This window comes from Phalaenopsis equestris, unplaced genomic scaffold, assembly GCF_001263595.1.
Source record: "Phalaenopsis equestris unplaced genomic scaffold, ASM126359v1 Scaffold199064, whole genome shotgun sequence".
NCBI lineage: Eukaryota > Viridiplantae > Streptophyta > Magnoliopsida > Asparagales > Orchidaceae > Phalaenopsis > Phalaenopsis equestris.
The window spans coordinates 30,090-44,070 of NW_018218955.1; the positions used below are offsets into that span (position 1 = coordinate 30,090).

A 13,981-nucleotide genomic window follows, 5' to 3' on the forward strand; every position below is an offset into this window, starting at 1 on the left:
TACGGTGTAAATCCTCCTGTCTTTTAGGCTATTTGCACAGTCTGACGTTGTGCAAACATAAGTCCTAAGTCTTAAATAATTTGCAGGATTGAAACATCAAATAATTATCACTTCAAAGACATAAAGCCGAACATCAGGATAGTTGGGACATCTCCGGGGTTTCTCCTGGATCTGTGATGTCCCCTACTTTTCTTCCCTTTGGATTCCTTAAATAATTGTTCCTATTTTGAGTCATTCTTATTTGATTTTCCCATGTCCAATCGTGAAAACCTAAACTTTGAAATCTTGAAAGCAAAACCACCTGATCTTAATCGAGAGTTTTCTTAAGTGATTTCGATCATTTAAGATATAATTAACTATAGGGGCTTGCCTCTATAGGGAACCAGGAACCCAGATAAAATAAACCCTATCTAATTTTTATGTTAGATAGGGGAACTTGTTGGCCTTTTTATAAAATATTTCGCAGATCAAAACGGATGTCACAAATTGTTTAGTCTAGATGATTAAATCCCTATTACAAGTAATATATTTATTCTTCGGGATAAATGTATTGCTTGTAGTATTGTATTAAATCATCTAAACTATTAAAAATGTGAGACTCGTTTGGTCTCACTTATTTTAAAAATTAAAAAACGTTACTTCTTTAAAAAAAATTATATTTATATTATTTTCAAAATCACAAAATCATCACCGTTTCCAAACTACGAAAGTGAAGTTGAACAATAAAACGGCCGACAATGGAGAAGCAACCAATCATTACTTGGATAAACTTTTCTGGCTGCTGGCTAGAGAAAATACACCGATCAAGTCCATGTGGCAAGTTATGAATGGCCATAAGCTAGATATTATTTATAGCTTGTGAGAGGGTTGTAGTGGCACCATGGTGAATTTATGTCATTTTAGTCATCTTTTCGAGAACGTCCTTGTGCCCTTTTTTTTTGAGAGGGAACCAAAAGTATCATTGTTTTACAATTGTGTGCTAAGGTTCTCCTTCCTTAGTGACCTTGGCAATACCTAAATGAGTTTTGTTCAGAATTCTTTCTGCTTTATTCTCCCTCCCAACCTCAAGTTCATTGAAGTGACAAAACCCCTAAATAACCCGTCTCTTATTAGTAAGGATAGCTTTGATCTTGAAGATTCTCTGATTGGCCACAAAGGGCAGGATTTTTCCTATCATCAGATACGCTAGAAATGGATCCATCCAATTTGCCTGTCTCATCTTGAATTCCCGTAACTATCTCATTGTTGACATTGGGATGAGATTACTCCAATGTTGATTGCTCATCAGAATTTACAATTTGGAAAGAAAATTGTCGGGTTGATTTTGTTTTCTTGGGATTTGCTCATTCTTGAAGTACTCAAATCAATTTGATCATTGTCTTCACTTTAAAATGATATTTTTTGTAGCTTTACTTAGGAATTGCCCCTTACACTTGGTTCACCATAAGTTGGAAATTTAAAAACTTGGTCGGGTGCATCTATCATTTCCAAGAACTCACAAAATAGTTATGCCTCACTTAAGCATCTCTTGAGCGTCTTGAGGATGAAGGCGAGATCATATAATTACTCCTCAATTTTGATGTAGCAATTGGGGAGTTCAAATAACTCTATCAATATCCTTGGTTGTTGTTGGTTGTGTGTGTCTGAAATGTCCTTTCTATAAACTTGTTTGATGGTTGCATGAGTGACTACAAGTTTTGAATCTTTAACTAGCAGCATCTTTTATTGAAGCATGATAGAAGCTATTATGATTTTATTTATTTCTTGTTATTTCCTATTTATGAATTTTCTTTTATTTACAAATGGCTATAAGAGTTTCTATTTTTAGTTTATTTGATTTGATTTTTGTAGTTTTGGAGATATGGGTGTTATTTCCTCGTTAAGTTTAGGATATTTTTCCTAAGCTTAAGAGATATGCGTGTTATTTCTTTCCTAAGTTTAGGATTCTTTTCTAAGTTTAGGAGACATGGGTGTTATTTCTTTCTTAGGTTTAGGATTCTAGTAAGCTATATTTAAGCCAACATTTTGTATCAATAAAGATATTCGACTCAGTTCTCCAAACCAACATGGCATCAAAGCTAAAGATCTTACCATAACCGTAGGACCTCCACCTGCCTGCTCGAATTCCCTTCCTACAGTTGGAAATTCTCTTGATAGGCCTCTTTTCTCCTTGGAACCTCCCTCCCGTCTTCGTCCTCCAGCAGAAATTTCCTCCTTATTTTTCTCCAAGGCTAGTTGTCCTCCCTGTAGCTGAAATTCCCTGCTGTAGCCCTTCCCCTGGCTACAACTCCTTCCTACAATCGAAAAATCTTCCCTGTAGGTTGCCTGATGTTGGGATCAACTTCTTTTGTACCTCATCGACCAATCCCCTCATTTGCTTTGTTGGAGCCATGGTTGATTCCTCCATCTCCGAGCTTCCATCCAACGCTATTCTTGATTCCACCAGAGGTTTGAAACCTTTCTCGATCCCTTCGCAGACTGGAGGATCTGAATTCCACATGAATTTCTTGATTACCACTCATAAACTCAACTGTTCCAATTTCCTTCGGTGATCTCATGCTGTTTTGTTGTTCGTCGAAGGTCGAGGTAAAATCGACGACCTCATGAGTACGATTCAAGGACCTTCAAAGATTGACCCTACATTTATTGCGTGGGATGTAGAGAACTGAATGGTAATGTCATGGCCAATTACTTCCATGGAGACTTCTAATGGTCGTTCTTGCCTATTTCTTCCATATGCAAGTGCCATCTGGACAACTCTTTGTGATAACGACTCAAAATTTTGTAATTATGGGCAACTCTATGAAGTTTCTAATAAGGCCCACTAGGCTAAATAGGGATTAAAGATGGTGACCCGATATGGTAACGACTTGGTTGTTTTTGATTGGAATGTGACATCTATTTTAACTACACTTGGGATTCTCCAGCAGACCTTTCACTTTTTCATAAAATTTTTGAAAAGGATCGCGTGTTTCAATTTTTAGTTGGCCTGAACACGATTCTTGATGAAGTTGACCCTCTTCCTTCAACCTGGGAAGCATTCACCAAGATTCACTTCCAAGAAAGCAAGAGAATTGTCATGCTCGACAACTCAACCACTTCAACTGAGTCTTTAGCCTGGGTCTCCAAGAGTACTCCATACTCTGCAACGTTGACTTGAGCCAATCACTCCAGATGTGATTTTTGTCATAAACCCTACCATACCCATGGCAAGTGTTGGAAGCTCCACAAGAAACTCACAAATAAGTCTTCGGCCAAATATTCAGCTATTAAAGGTCTCAGTACAATCTCATAATCCTCGACAACTCAGCTGACCCCTACTCAGACCAATCCTGACTCGTCGGATTCTATTAAGATTCAGGTGGAGCATTTGATTAAGCTATTTGGTTTTAGCTAGTTCTCCTCCAGCATGTCAACCTTTTATCCCCGTCAAGATAACTCTTTATGGCTCTCGTTGGTTATGCTTCTTCGGGTTTGTGGATTATCGATTCAGGTGCCATGAACCACATGATCAAGTGTTCTTATTTTTTTTCGATGTGTTCTCCTTACCCCGGGCACGATACAATTAAAATTGTCGACGAGTGGAAATGAAAGGAGATTGCGATGAATTTTGTGATTGTTTTGCCTATATCACGCAAGGATCATGATGCTATATGTGTAATTGTCGATAGAATGACTATGTCTGCATATTATTTACCAATTAGACAAACAGATCCAGTGGAAAGATTAGCCAAATTGTATGTGTATCAATTTATAAGGTTGCATGGAGTTTCAATATCTATTGTCTCCGACAGAGATGATAGGTATACTTCCAGATTGTGGAAGAAGGTTTATGAAGCTTTGGGCATCCAACCGACTTTCAATACAACATTTCACCCCCAGGCAGATGATTAATCATAGAGGATTATTCAGATTTTGGAGGACCTATTAAGGTTGTGTCCTTAACTTAGGTGGAGGTTCGGAATCACTACCTTTAGTAGAGTTTGCTTACAATACAATTACCATGCTAGCATCGGGATGGCTCCACATAAAGCCTTGTATGGAAGAAAGTGCGGGGCACTATTATGTTGGGCAGAAACAAGTGAAAGAAACATAATTGGAGATGACTTGGTTAATTATGCTAATGAGAAGATTAGACTGATTCGAGATAGATTGAGGACAGTGCATGTTAGACAATTACGATGTCAAGCACAGACTTGTTGAGTTTGAAGTTGGAGAGGTGGTTTTTATCTCGGTCATTCCTTTGAAGGATGTGCAACGTTTTGGAAAAACAAGAAAATTGGGCCCCAAATTTATCAGTTCATTCGACATTGTGGAGAGGATTGGGAAGGTAACTTACAGATTGGCTTTACCAATTCATATGCAATGAGTGCATAATCTTTTCACATTTTTTCGCTCAAAAAATATGTTGCATATAAAGCTAGTAGGTTGATAGCAAACTCATTTGATATACAAGTTGATTAGACTTATGTCGAGGGGTCTGAAAAGATTCTAGATTATGATGTGAAGAAGTTGCGGAACAAAGTGTTCCTCTTTTGTGAAGATTTTATGGAAGCATAGGTCGAAGAAGGATGCTACTTAAGATAAAGTCTCTGAGATGCAAGAAATATATCAACTTTTCGTTTGAGGTATGTTTATTTTCATGATTATTTTTAAATTTCAAGGACGGTATTTTTTTAAGGAGGGCAGATTGTAATAACTTAATTTTTAAATAAATAAATAATCTCAAAAAAGTGTCTACAGTTAGAGGAGAGACAACCCCTCTCAAGAATCTTATCGTACAACTCTTTCACATTTCCCCTCACTCGAAACAAGCAAGCGAACTAGAGGGAGAGCAGAGCGATCGAGAGGGAAATCCCTATTGTGGGAGTGGAAGGAAGTTGAGCGGCTCAACGCTATACTTGTGGAGGAAGAGGAGAGAAGAAAAGATACCGAGGGCTTACCTGGATTGAATCGCAACCAAAGAGGAGAAAGCCGCAGTTTTGTTTGTTGGTTCTATGCGAAGGAGGAGTTTGCACTACCTTGTGGGGATGAGGATTGAGCCGTGCGAAAGAATCCTTTCGGGAAGATCAACGATCAAAGGTGAAAGGAGTTGTGTCGTCTTCTCATGTAGAATAAGTCGCGACCGACCCTTTGCGCTGCTCTATCGGGTCGAGTTGGGACTGAAGAAGAGGAGAAAGGGAAGGCTCTCTGCGAAGCCTTTCGTGCATGAGATAGGGCAGTCGACCGAGTATATGTAAGGTAAAAATGTAAGTTTTAATTTAAGTTAAATAAAATTTAATTGATTTGGTTTAAGTTTTAAAATATATAAATGTAATTAGTCAAATAGATTATATATTAACATTTATGGTTTATGAATTTAAATCAGATATTGTAAGTCGATGAATTTGATGTGAAGGAGACGGGAGACGGCTCGTGTGCAATTTAAGCCTTTTATGGGAATGGTAAGAATTGAATCTTACAAGTATTTAAGATTGTATGATATTAATTACTTGAATGAAAAAATATTAGTTTACTTGCTAAATGCTAATAACAGGTTAAATTTAACCAGATATAAAGATAGAAGGTTAGTGGTGAATCTCTTAGAGTTGTAAGAGAAAAGTGGAGTTTTGCAAAAGAAGCAAACCAAATCTTTTAACGTAAAGGAATTGCTTATTGGTTTATAGGTGTTAATATATTTATTTGTCATTAGCTATATGTACACCTTTCTGTTAGAATGAAATCCTTATAACTAAATGTATATTTAATTGATTTAGGCGTTAGTTAAAGAAAGTGAAGGGAAGTGATGGATATTTCAGAGGTATCTTGAGAGCAAAAGTGATTAATTATTTTCTTATATGTATTAAATTAATATTTATTTACTAAAATTTTTTTGTAATATTGTAAACAATTATTCTATAGTTATATGTTATGGAAATGAAATGGGAAAAAGGTAAAAATGAATGTTTAATGTTTCTAAAAAAGTGGTAATTTAAAGGAAATGAAATATAAAAGTTTAAGTCATACAAGGTTACCTCCAAATGATAATGACAGGGGATGCGATGTACCAATGCAATTTGTAGAAAATAGTAAAGTGGTATCTTCGGGTGCAATTTAAGGGTACCTTTAGGTATATTTTTTAGGATACATTTGGGTACATGTTTTAGGGTGCATTCGAGTACATTTTTAGGGTACATTCGGGTATATTTTTTAGGATATCTTCGGATATGACAATAATCTTGTTATGCCTCTTAAAGAGGTTAAAAACGGTATATAGTTAAAGTGAAACGGAAGGATAAATTTAACATTATTTTAAAGTTTTATAAAGAAATAAAATGCATTTTCCTTTGGTTATTCATTCATAGAATTAGTATGATAATTTAATGCATATAAGATTATAATTTTTCATTAAGTTAAATTTATTGCTACAATTAATATTTTTTTTCAAGAAAAAAAAATTTATAGGTTGATATGTTAGATAGGAGAGACTGTTTACAGGAATACCACTGTTTTTAGGTATTTATGATCGTAGTTTCCTTGTATTGTTTCTTTCAGATAGTGTTATACTGCTTTGTATTAGTTTGAGATGTTGTCTTTAGATTTTGTTATTTCTGGATGTTTTGTTTTTATTGTATTTTGTGAATTATTAGTGGTTCTTTTACAAATTAAAAGTTTTAAATCTAAGGAAATGTAATTAAATGTTAATGGCGTTCGACTGCTGTTTCTGACTTGGTTAATTCCAAGCTATATGGCTAGGTTGTGGCAGCTTTGTCCAACGTCCCCGTACAATGCTCTCTCAACTTACGGGGCGTCACTCCTATTCCGAGTGAAAATTTGAATCTTTCTATTGAGTTACACAAACAGGTACGACCATGACACTTTACCCTCTTTTCCCATGGCGAAATATGTCTCGTTCCATTTCTTATCTGTGTCCTACAAAGCACTTGCCACATCCTTGGTTGATCGTTGTCTCTCATCCACTATTGAGACGACTTTGGCTGACTCATCCTAGAAGGTTGTTGCCATGCATGAGATTAATGCACTTTGGTGCAACCATACTTGAGACGTGGTTGATCTCCCCTTGGGAAAGAAAGTGGTGGGTTATAGGTGAATTTTCAACACCAAATTTAACTATGGTGTTTCCTTTGAATGCAACAAGGTGTGGTTGGTCTCCAAAGGATATTCACAAACTTATGGTATTGACTATATGAACAAAAGTTTGCTCAGGTTGCTAAACTAAATACTGTTCGGGTTTAATTATCCCTAGTCGTGAGTCTGGATCGAGCCTTACTTCAGTTGGATGTTCAGAATGCTTTTCTTAATGGCGATCTCGCTGAGGAGGTTAATATCTCTCTCCCATCGGGCGACTTCTTCTCATGGACAAGTGTGTCAATTGCGGAAGTCCCTCAATGAACTGAAACAATCCCCATCGGCCCGGTCCAACAAGTTTACACAAGTTATAGTGAGTCGTGGTTTTTCTCAGGCCCAATCTGATCATACGCTATTTTTTCACCATTTGTTTGGTGACTGTTTGCCATCCTCATTGTCTATGTTGACGACATCGTGCTCACGGATAACGACTTGCCAGCCTTGAAATCTCTTAAAACCATCCTCGCCATGTCATTTGAGATGAAAGACCTAGGTTCCCTTCAGTAATTCTTCGGCATGGAAGTAGCTCGGTCCTCTCCGGGCATTTGCCTTTCCCAAGCGCAAATATCTGATGGATTTATTGACTGAGACTAATCTACTTCTTTGCAAGTCGGTTCCCGATTGACTCTAATGAGAAATTGTTTGAAGTTCCTAATGTCCTTCTAGTGAACAAAAACCCCTACCAACTTCTTGTGGGTAAGCTTATTTACCTTGCTCGTACTGGTTCGACATTTGTCACACAGTTAGGGTCGTAAATCAGTTTATGCATGACCCCTACGAGCATCATCTCATCGCCATCCATCGGATCCTCCACTACCTAAAAGACACACCAGGCTCGGGTTTGTTGTTCACTCGTTACACCTCTCTTTTTGTTGTAGTTTATACGGATGCTGATTGGGCCAGGTCCGCCCATGATCGACGATCTACCCCGGTATATTACTTCTTCATTTGGGGGAAACTTTGTCATTTGAAATAATAAAAAACAACCCGTTGTGGTGCTTAAGCTAAGTTTTGCTCTTTGGGTGTGTGTGAAGTCTTCTAGTTGCGCATCATGCTCCATGAGTTACGTACGCCAACCATTATTCCTCTACGGTTTTTTGGTGACAATAAACCCGCCAACATTACTCTGAATCCGGTCCAACATGATCGTACCAAACATTTCGAGATTGAATGTCATTTTATCAAGGATAAACTTAATCTTTGGGAGATTTGTGTTTCATTTGTCCCATCCTTTTGTCACCTGACCGATATTCTCACAAAGAATCTTCCTCGCCCGTTGTTTGATGATTTTAAGTTATAGTTAAACATGATTGACATCTATGCTTAAACTGATGGAGAGTGATATAAGTTATATTGGATTTTATTTATTTCTTGTTATTTCTTATTTATGTATTTCTTTTTATTTTCCGGCTAGTTATAGGAGTTTCTATTTTTAGTATATTTGATATTATTTTTGTAATCTTGGAGATATGGGCGTTATTTCTTTCCTAAGTTTAGGATTCTTAATCAAGTTTAGGAGATATAGGTGTTATTTCTTTCCTAAGTTTAGGACTCTAGTAAGTTGTATTTAAGCCAATATTTTATATCAATAAAAGTATTTGGCTCAGTTTTCCAAACCAACAAAGCCTTACAATGAAGTTTCGTAGTGATTCCATATGCTTTTGTCTCATCTTCAGCAAGGCTTATAAGTTTTTCAATGGTTTTTTTTTTTTGGTGTTGGAGAATTGGCTGAATACTTTTCTGAACCTGACAGAGTTAAGTCTCCCGCAAGAGTTGTGAGAACCGTCAAGTCAAATGGGTGATTCTTTAAATGTTGCTAAAAATGGACATTATTTTAGGGTTTCATTGACTTCTAGCAGGGAAGTGATTGCAGGCAGAATGCTTAATGTGATCCCATTCCTGTAGGATTGCAAATAAGGGTTTAGGAACTTCGCCGCAGTCTTTGCTTCCACAATCTTTCCACACATGTTTATCAGTTGGGATTTTCACTTCTCAGGTTTTCAGAGATGAGGAGTGGATTCTTTCTCGTTGCTCTGTAGTAGGTTTCATTCACGGCTGTTACAGAAGTTAACGCTATGTCGCTCCATGTTTGCATTTGAATTTTTAAATTTGAAGAGCACTCGAGCGTCTTCACTCGTTCTTTAAAGCCCTTGGGATTTTCCTCATGCTCCTCGCTTTCATTTTGTTTGTTGGTCCAGAATTCATGATTCTTCATATTCACATAACATCTTCTTGTGGGATTCACCTTGGATACATCCTACCTCACTAAAAATGCTTTGCGGCACCTTATTGTCTGTTTTGGAGACCAGCAGTTGCAGTAATCACAAATCATTTGGTTTAGTAAATACTAGTACTAATGATAGTAAAATGGTGTTTCATGGCAATGTTTGTTCTTATGGGGCATTTACATGCATACCACACAAATCTTGTATATTTACATATCTAGCACTCAAATTACTATCATCACATTAAAATGCCACTATTACTAATTTTTTTTAAAGTTAAATACACTTTTTCACGCATAGGTTTATAACGCGAAACTGTTATAAATGTAAATATCTAACTCGTAAGTGCTAGATATGTAAATATGTAAAGAGTTATGTGGTATATATCTAAATCTCTTTTTTTGTATAAAACTAACAGAGTCCACCTATTATTATTCTTTTTCGGCCTCCAGGGTGCATGGCTGCCTTGGATGCTGAACATTACCTGCAGGAGATTGGTGGTCAAAAGGGAAAGGCTGATTGACTATCTTCAGATTGCGTGTCAAAGTCCAAATTATAGTCATATACTATATATATATATGTATATATATATATATATAGCTCCATGCAGTTTGTATTTGTACTCATGTGATCTAATTTAATGTGTGCTCTAGATTAAGCATATTGCTATGCACATTTTCGTGTCGTGAGGTTCGCATTATTCAATTGATCCCAATTTGATTCTTGATTTTATAATGTTGGTTTTGATTCAGTCCTTGAGGAATCATTTTAGATAAATTTTGGTATAGGTGAGGGATAGAGTTGAAAAAATATGATAGTTATGGGATTAAATTTGCAAATTGTTTTGGATTATTTTGAGATTTTATTTGGCTCTATAGAGAGATTAAGTGGGGAGATTTTCTTAGCTTCTTTGACCCGAAAACCACCCTTGGTCATCCTAAGTGCATGTACATTAAATAGGATGGATGGATGTGTTGCAGCTAAAGGAGGCAAAACATTGAGGACTCTATATCGATTGGCAGAATATATACAGTGAAACACATGCTACATGTTGGTGCTTGATATGTAGTAATGAAAAACCCTAGCCAAACGAGTTAAGAGTATATTCGATCGTGGGTTGATGATACTAAGTGTCTATTTGGGGCTGCAAGAATTTATTAAAAAGCTGTTACGTAAAAGTTATTGGCGTGGGGAGACTGTGTGTTTGTTTCTTTTGTGCAATTGTGCAACAGTTGTCTTATAGATGTTAATGATCAAAAGATATTTTAGCCCCTGTACTATTGTGTCGTTAAAGTCAGTTTTGGTTGCATATTTTATGCATGAAAACATATATTTAGTTTAGGTATTGCATAATAAATATGAGACCTCATTAAAGAGTAGGAAAAACAATTAAAATTAAAAATTAAATTATTAAAATAATAATTAATAGTATTATAATGTTGAATTTAAAATGCAAATGATTAATTTCACGAAATAATTTCTGCTTCAATGAACTTTACGTTTGATCAATATCGATGTTGAAATCATCGAACTGATCCGCCCACCTGAAGAAGCCACACGTTACAAAAATTAAACAAGCTTATGTCAGATATCTCAAACACAAATCCGACGATAATACGAACTTATAGTCAGATTTGCATCTATTTTATGTCTGTTTTTTTTCACTAGTAAATCGATGGTCGATAATGTAATTTATGTCAAAACCAGTTCAACATAGTTTTTGTTTTGCATAGGATTTATGTCTTATTTGTGTTGGTTACTATTGAGATTGTACGTACGTTTGAATGTGTTCCAAAAAACGTGAAGTTTTTGCATATGATGGCCAGCAAATCTGTTGCAGAAAATATTGAAGACGAAAAATAATTGTGTATGCACGTTAGAATATGAGACAAATCTAACTTAAAACTATAACAAAAAAGAACGATTATATTTGTACAACCTACACACAACAAACAATATATATCACAACATAATAATGTATTACAACAACACATATTATAGCTCAAAGCAAATACTGATAATGAACAGTAAAATAATGTTACAAGTGGTCCCAAAACTCAACAATAAAATTTAAGAAAAAAATTCATCACAGAAGTTCAAAGGAATGCTGAAAAATAAAAAAATAAAAAACATAAAAAAACCTACTCATCTCCATTCTCCTTCTCATAGTTACAGACGTCATCAAATGCTTGCCCCAACAATCTTCTACTCTCTAACGTGCGTGTTATGGAATCCTCGACCCTATGCTGGCTCTGAAGAATTTGATCACACATATGACGGAGCTTTTCGTTCATAACAGCAACTTGCCTAGCAAGAGTATCATAGTATGTTGTGACGAGCTCGGGAACTCAATGGAGCACGAGAGATCTTAGCCTCGAAGGCTACACCCTTCGCATCGAGGTCATAGACCCTTCCCTTTTTCTTTCGCGTCCATAGCTCGAACTTAGACTGCACATCAATAGAATGGCTACCACTGCTGCCAGTGGAAGTCTAGGGCTGAGAGGTCATGTGCCTCTTCAGAAGTTGCTCAAACTCCTCATACATAATTAAAATCAATGTTTAAATGTCACTTTGAATAGTAAGAGTTGAAATAAATTTTTAAAAAAATATTTTTTTACTTACAACAACCTGTCGGGAGTGCTTGGAGATTCACTTCTGCGTCCCCGGGTCTTGATGGGTTCGGACTTGGAACTCCACAACAGATGGCTCACGACTCAACTCATTGGCCTATGTAGCATGGGAGATTGGTTAGTACAATATAGTTACATTAAACATTGAATTTTTAAATATTTATAAAAATCTTACCAGCCTTCTGTAGTTTTTTGTATGGGGGAGCGATCTTCCAATATAGAGCACGACTCCTTCGGTACCCTCGGTCACATGCTTCGTCTCTTCCTCTCATAATCGAGAAAAGCTCGGGCTGCGGTCAATTGAGCCCAGAGCTCCTCACCGATCCAGGCAGGCCAAGGCTTGCCCTGAATCTCAAAGATTTGGTGAATCTGGTGATGGTGCTCTAACAAACAGGTGAAGCAGCTCTATAACGTAAAAAAATAATTCAAGTTTGTTACTATAACAAAATAAATTAAATTTACAATTCTAATTCAAATTGCATGATCCTACCTCGAATTCCCTAAACCAAATGGCCCGAGTGAAAGTAGGAATCTGCTTCTAAGAGAGATACAGATGAGCGTACCTGCTTCGGAAGGTAGACATGATGGAGGTCACAATCATCTTTTGGGGAATGAATTTGCTTAAGAAAAATTATTTACACAAAAATACATAAAATGAATAATGAACATATTCTAATGTTAAAGGTAACTTACGAGCACCCTTTTGACAGTAAATGTACCCTCATTGGGGCGAGAGTCGAGGGCTAGGCTCATTCGAGGGCTAGGCTCATTTGAGGAGGCAGCTGGAGCTCGAGCTGGAGGTGGTACAGGAGAAGGTGTTGTAGTAAGCAGGGTTGCAAGTGGTGCGGGAGGAAGTGGGGGTGTTGCAGTAAGCGCCGCAGTAAGTGGAACAAAAGGTGTCGCAGCTGCAAGTCGTGGGCAGGTTAGGAAGAAAATGACCACCCCCCCCTCCCACCGTTCCCTCCCTTTTCCTGCTCTGGTAGGTGGTCCCTAAGGTTCCAAAAACACTAGTTTTCTTACGTGGCTGACTACCTGCACTGCATGTGGTCATCTCTAATTAGATAAAAATATTAATAAATTTAGTACTGGTAGCAAAAAAAATCATAAGTATACAATAGTAAATACAGGAAGGTGCAAAACATACCCGTGTTAAACATGCCTAATGCAAAAAAAAAAGTAGGAGAACTAAGACATAAGTAGCAAAAATAAACACAGGAATGTGCAAAATTAAAGGAAACACATGTTGCAGTTACGTTTAAAAACAAAAAAAATTGAAGAAAAAAAAACAATGACCACTAATCCAATCTTACATATCGTCTTTATTAAGTTTCATTAGACAAACTCGCGTCGAAGATGAACTTATAATTTCTTCTTCAATCTCATTATCATTCTCATTCATATCATGAGGAATTTCTTCATAAATTCTCGTAATATTCTTTAGTGCAAACATTTCATCGTTTGTTCCGATCTGAATGCAAAAATCTAACATTACCTTCTACTTGGTGAATATGTTCAATAATACTTTGCAACTCAATAGTTTTCTTTGGATTATTCTTCATAACCCCAGCCCAATCAATTTTATCCCTTGCTTTATAAGGGTATCAAACATAGCAAACTTGGGTAGTTTGGCGTGCCAAAACAAATAGATCAAACTTTGAATATCATCTGTTCATTTTGACTTCGATGATATCATAAGAGTTAAGTGTTTGTGTTCCTTAATTTGGAACATGATCGAACGACTGACAATTGAACAAATATACCATGTGTGTGTAACATAACCTGGATATTACAAATTGAATCACTTCTTCAAGTACGTCATAAAAGCTCTTGCTATTTGTGCGTGTATGTTTCACCTAACAATAACACCATAATTATGTCTTTTTTTCTTCACACAAGAAACTCGTATGGAATCTACAACTTTACATCAAATATCTGCCATGTAGGAATGCTACGATTATGCCCTCAGACAGGATATAGTAATCTCTGATCTGTGATTTC

At 36.5% G+C, this 13,981-nt stretch overlaps 1 protein-coding gene across 1 annotated transcript in view; it reads left to right on the forward strand.

The window, feature by feature from the left end:
- The window catches only part of LOC110035680 (thioredoxin reductase NTRB-like), a 19,546-nt gene extending 9,496 nt beyond the window's left edge, over window positions 1–10,050 (forward strand). Inside the window, exon 2 of the mRNA XM_020739954.1 lies at window positions 9,806–10,050. Within this exon, the coding sequence (XP_020595613.1) occupies window positions 9,806–9,876 (71 nt within the window). The 3' untranslated portion in view covers window positions 9,877–10,050. The remainder of the gene's footprint in view (window positions 1–9,805) is intronic.
- The last annotated feature ends 3,931 nt before the right edge of the window (window positions 10,051–13,981 follow it).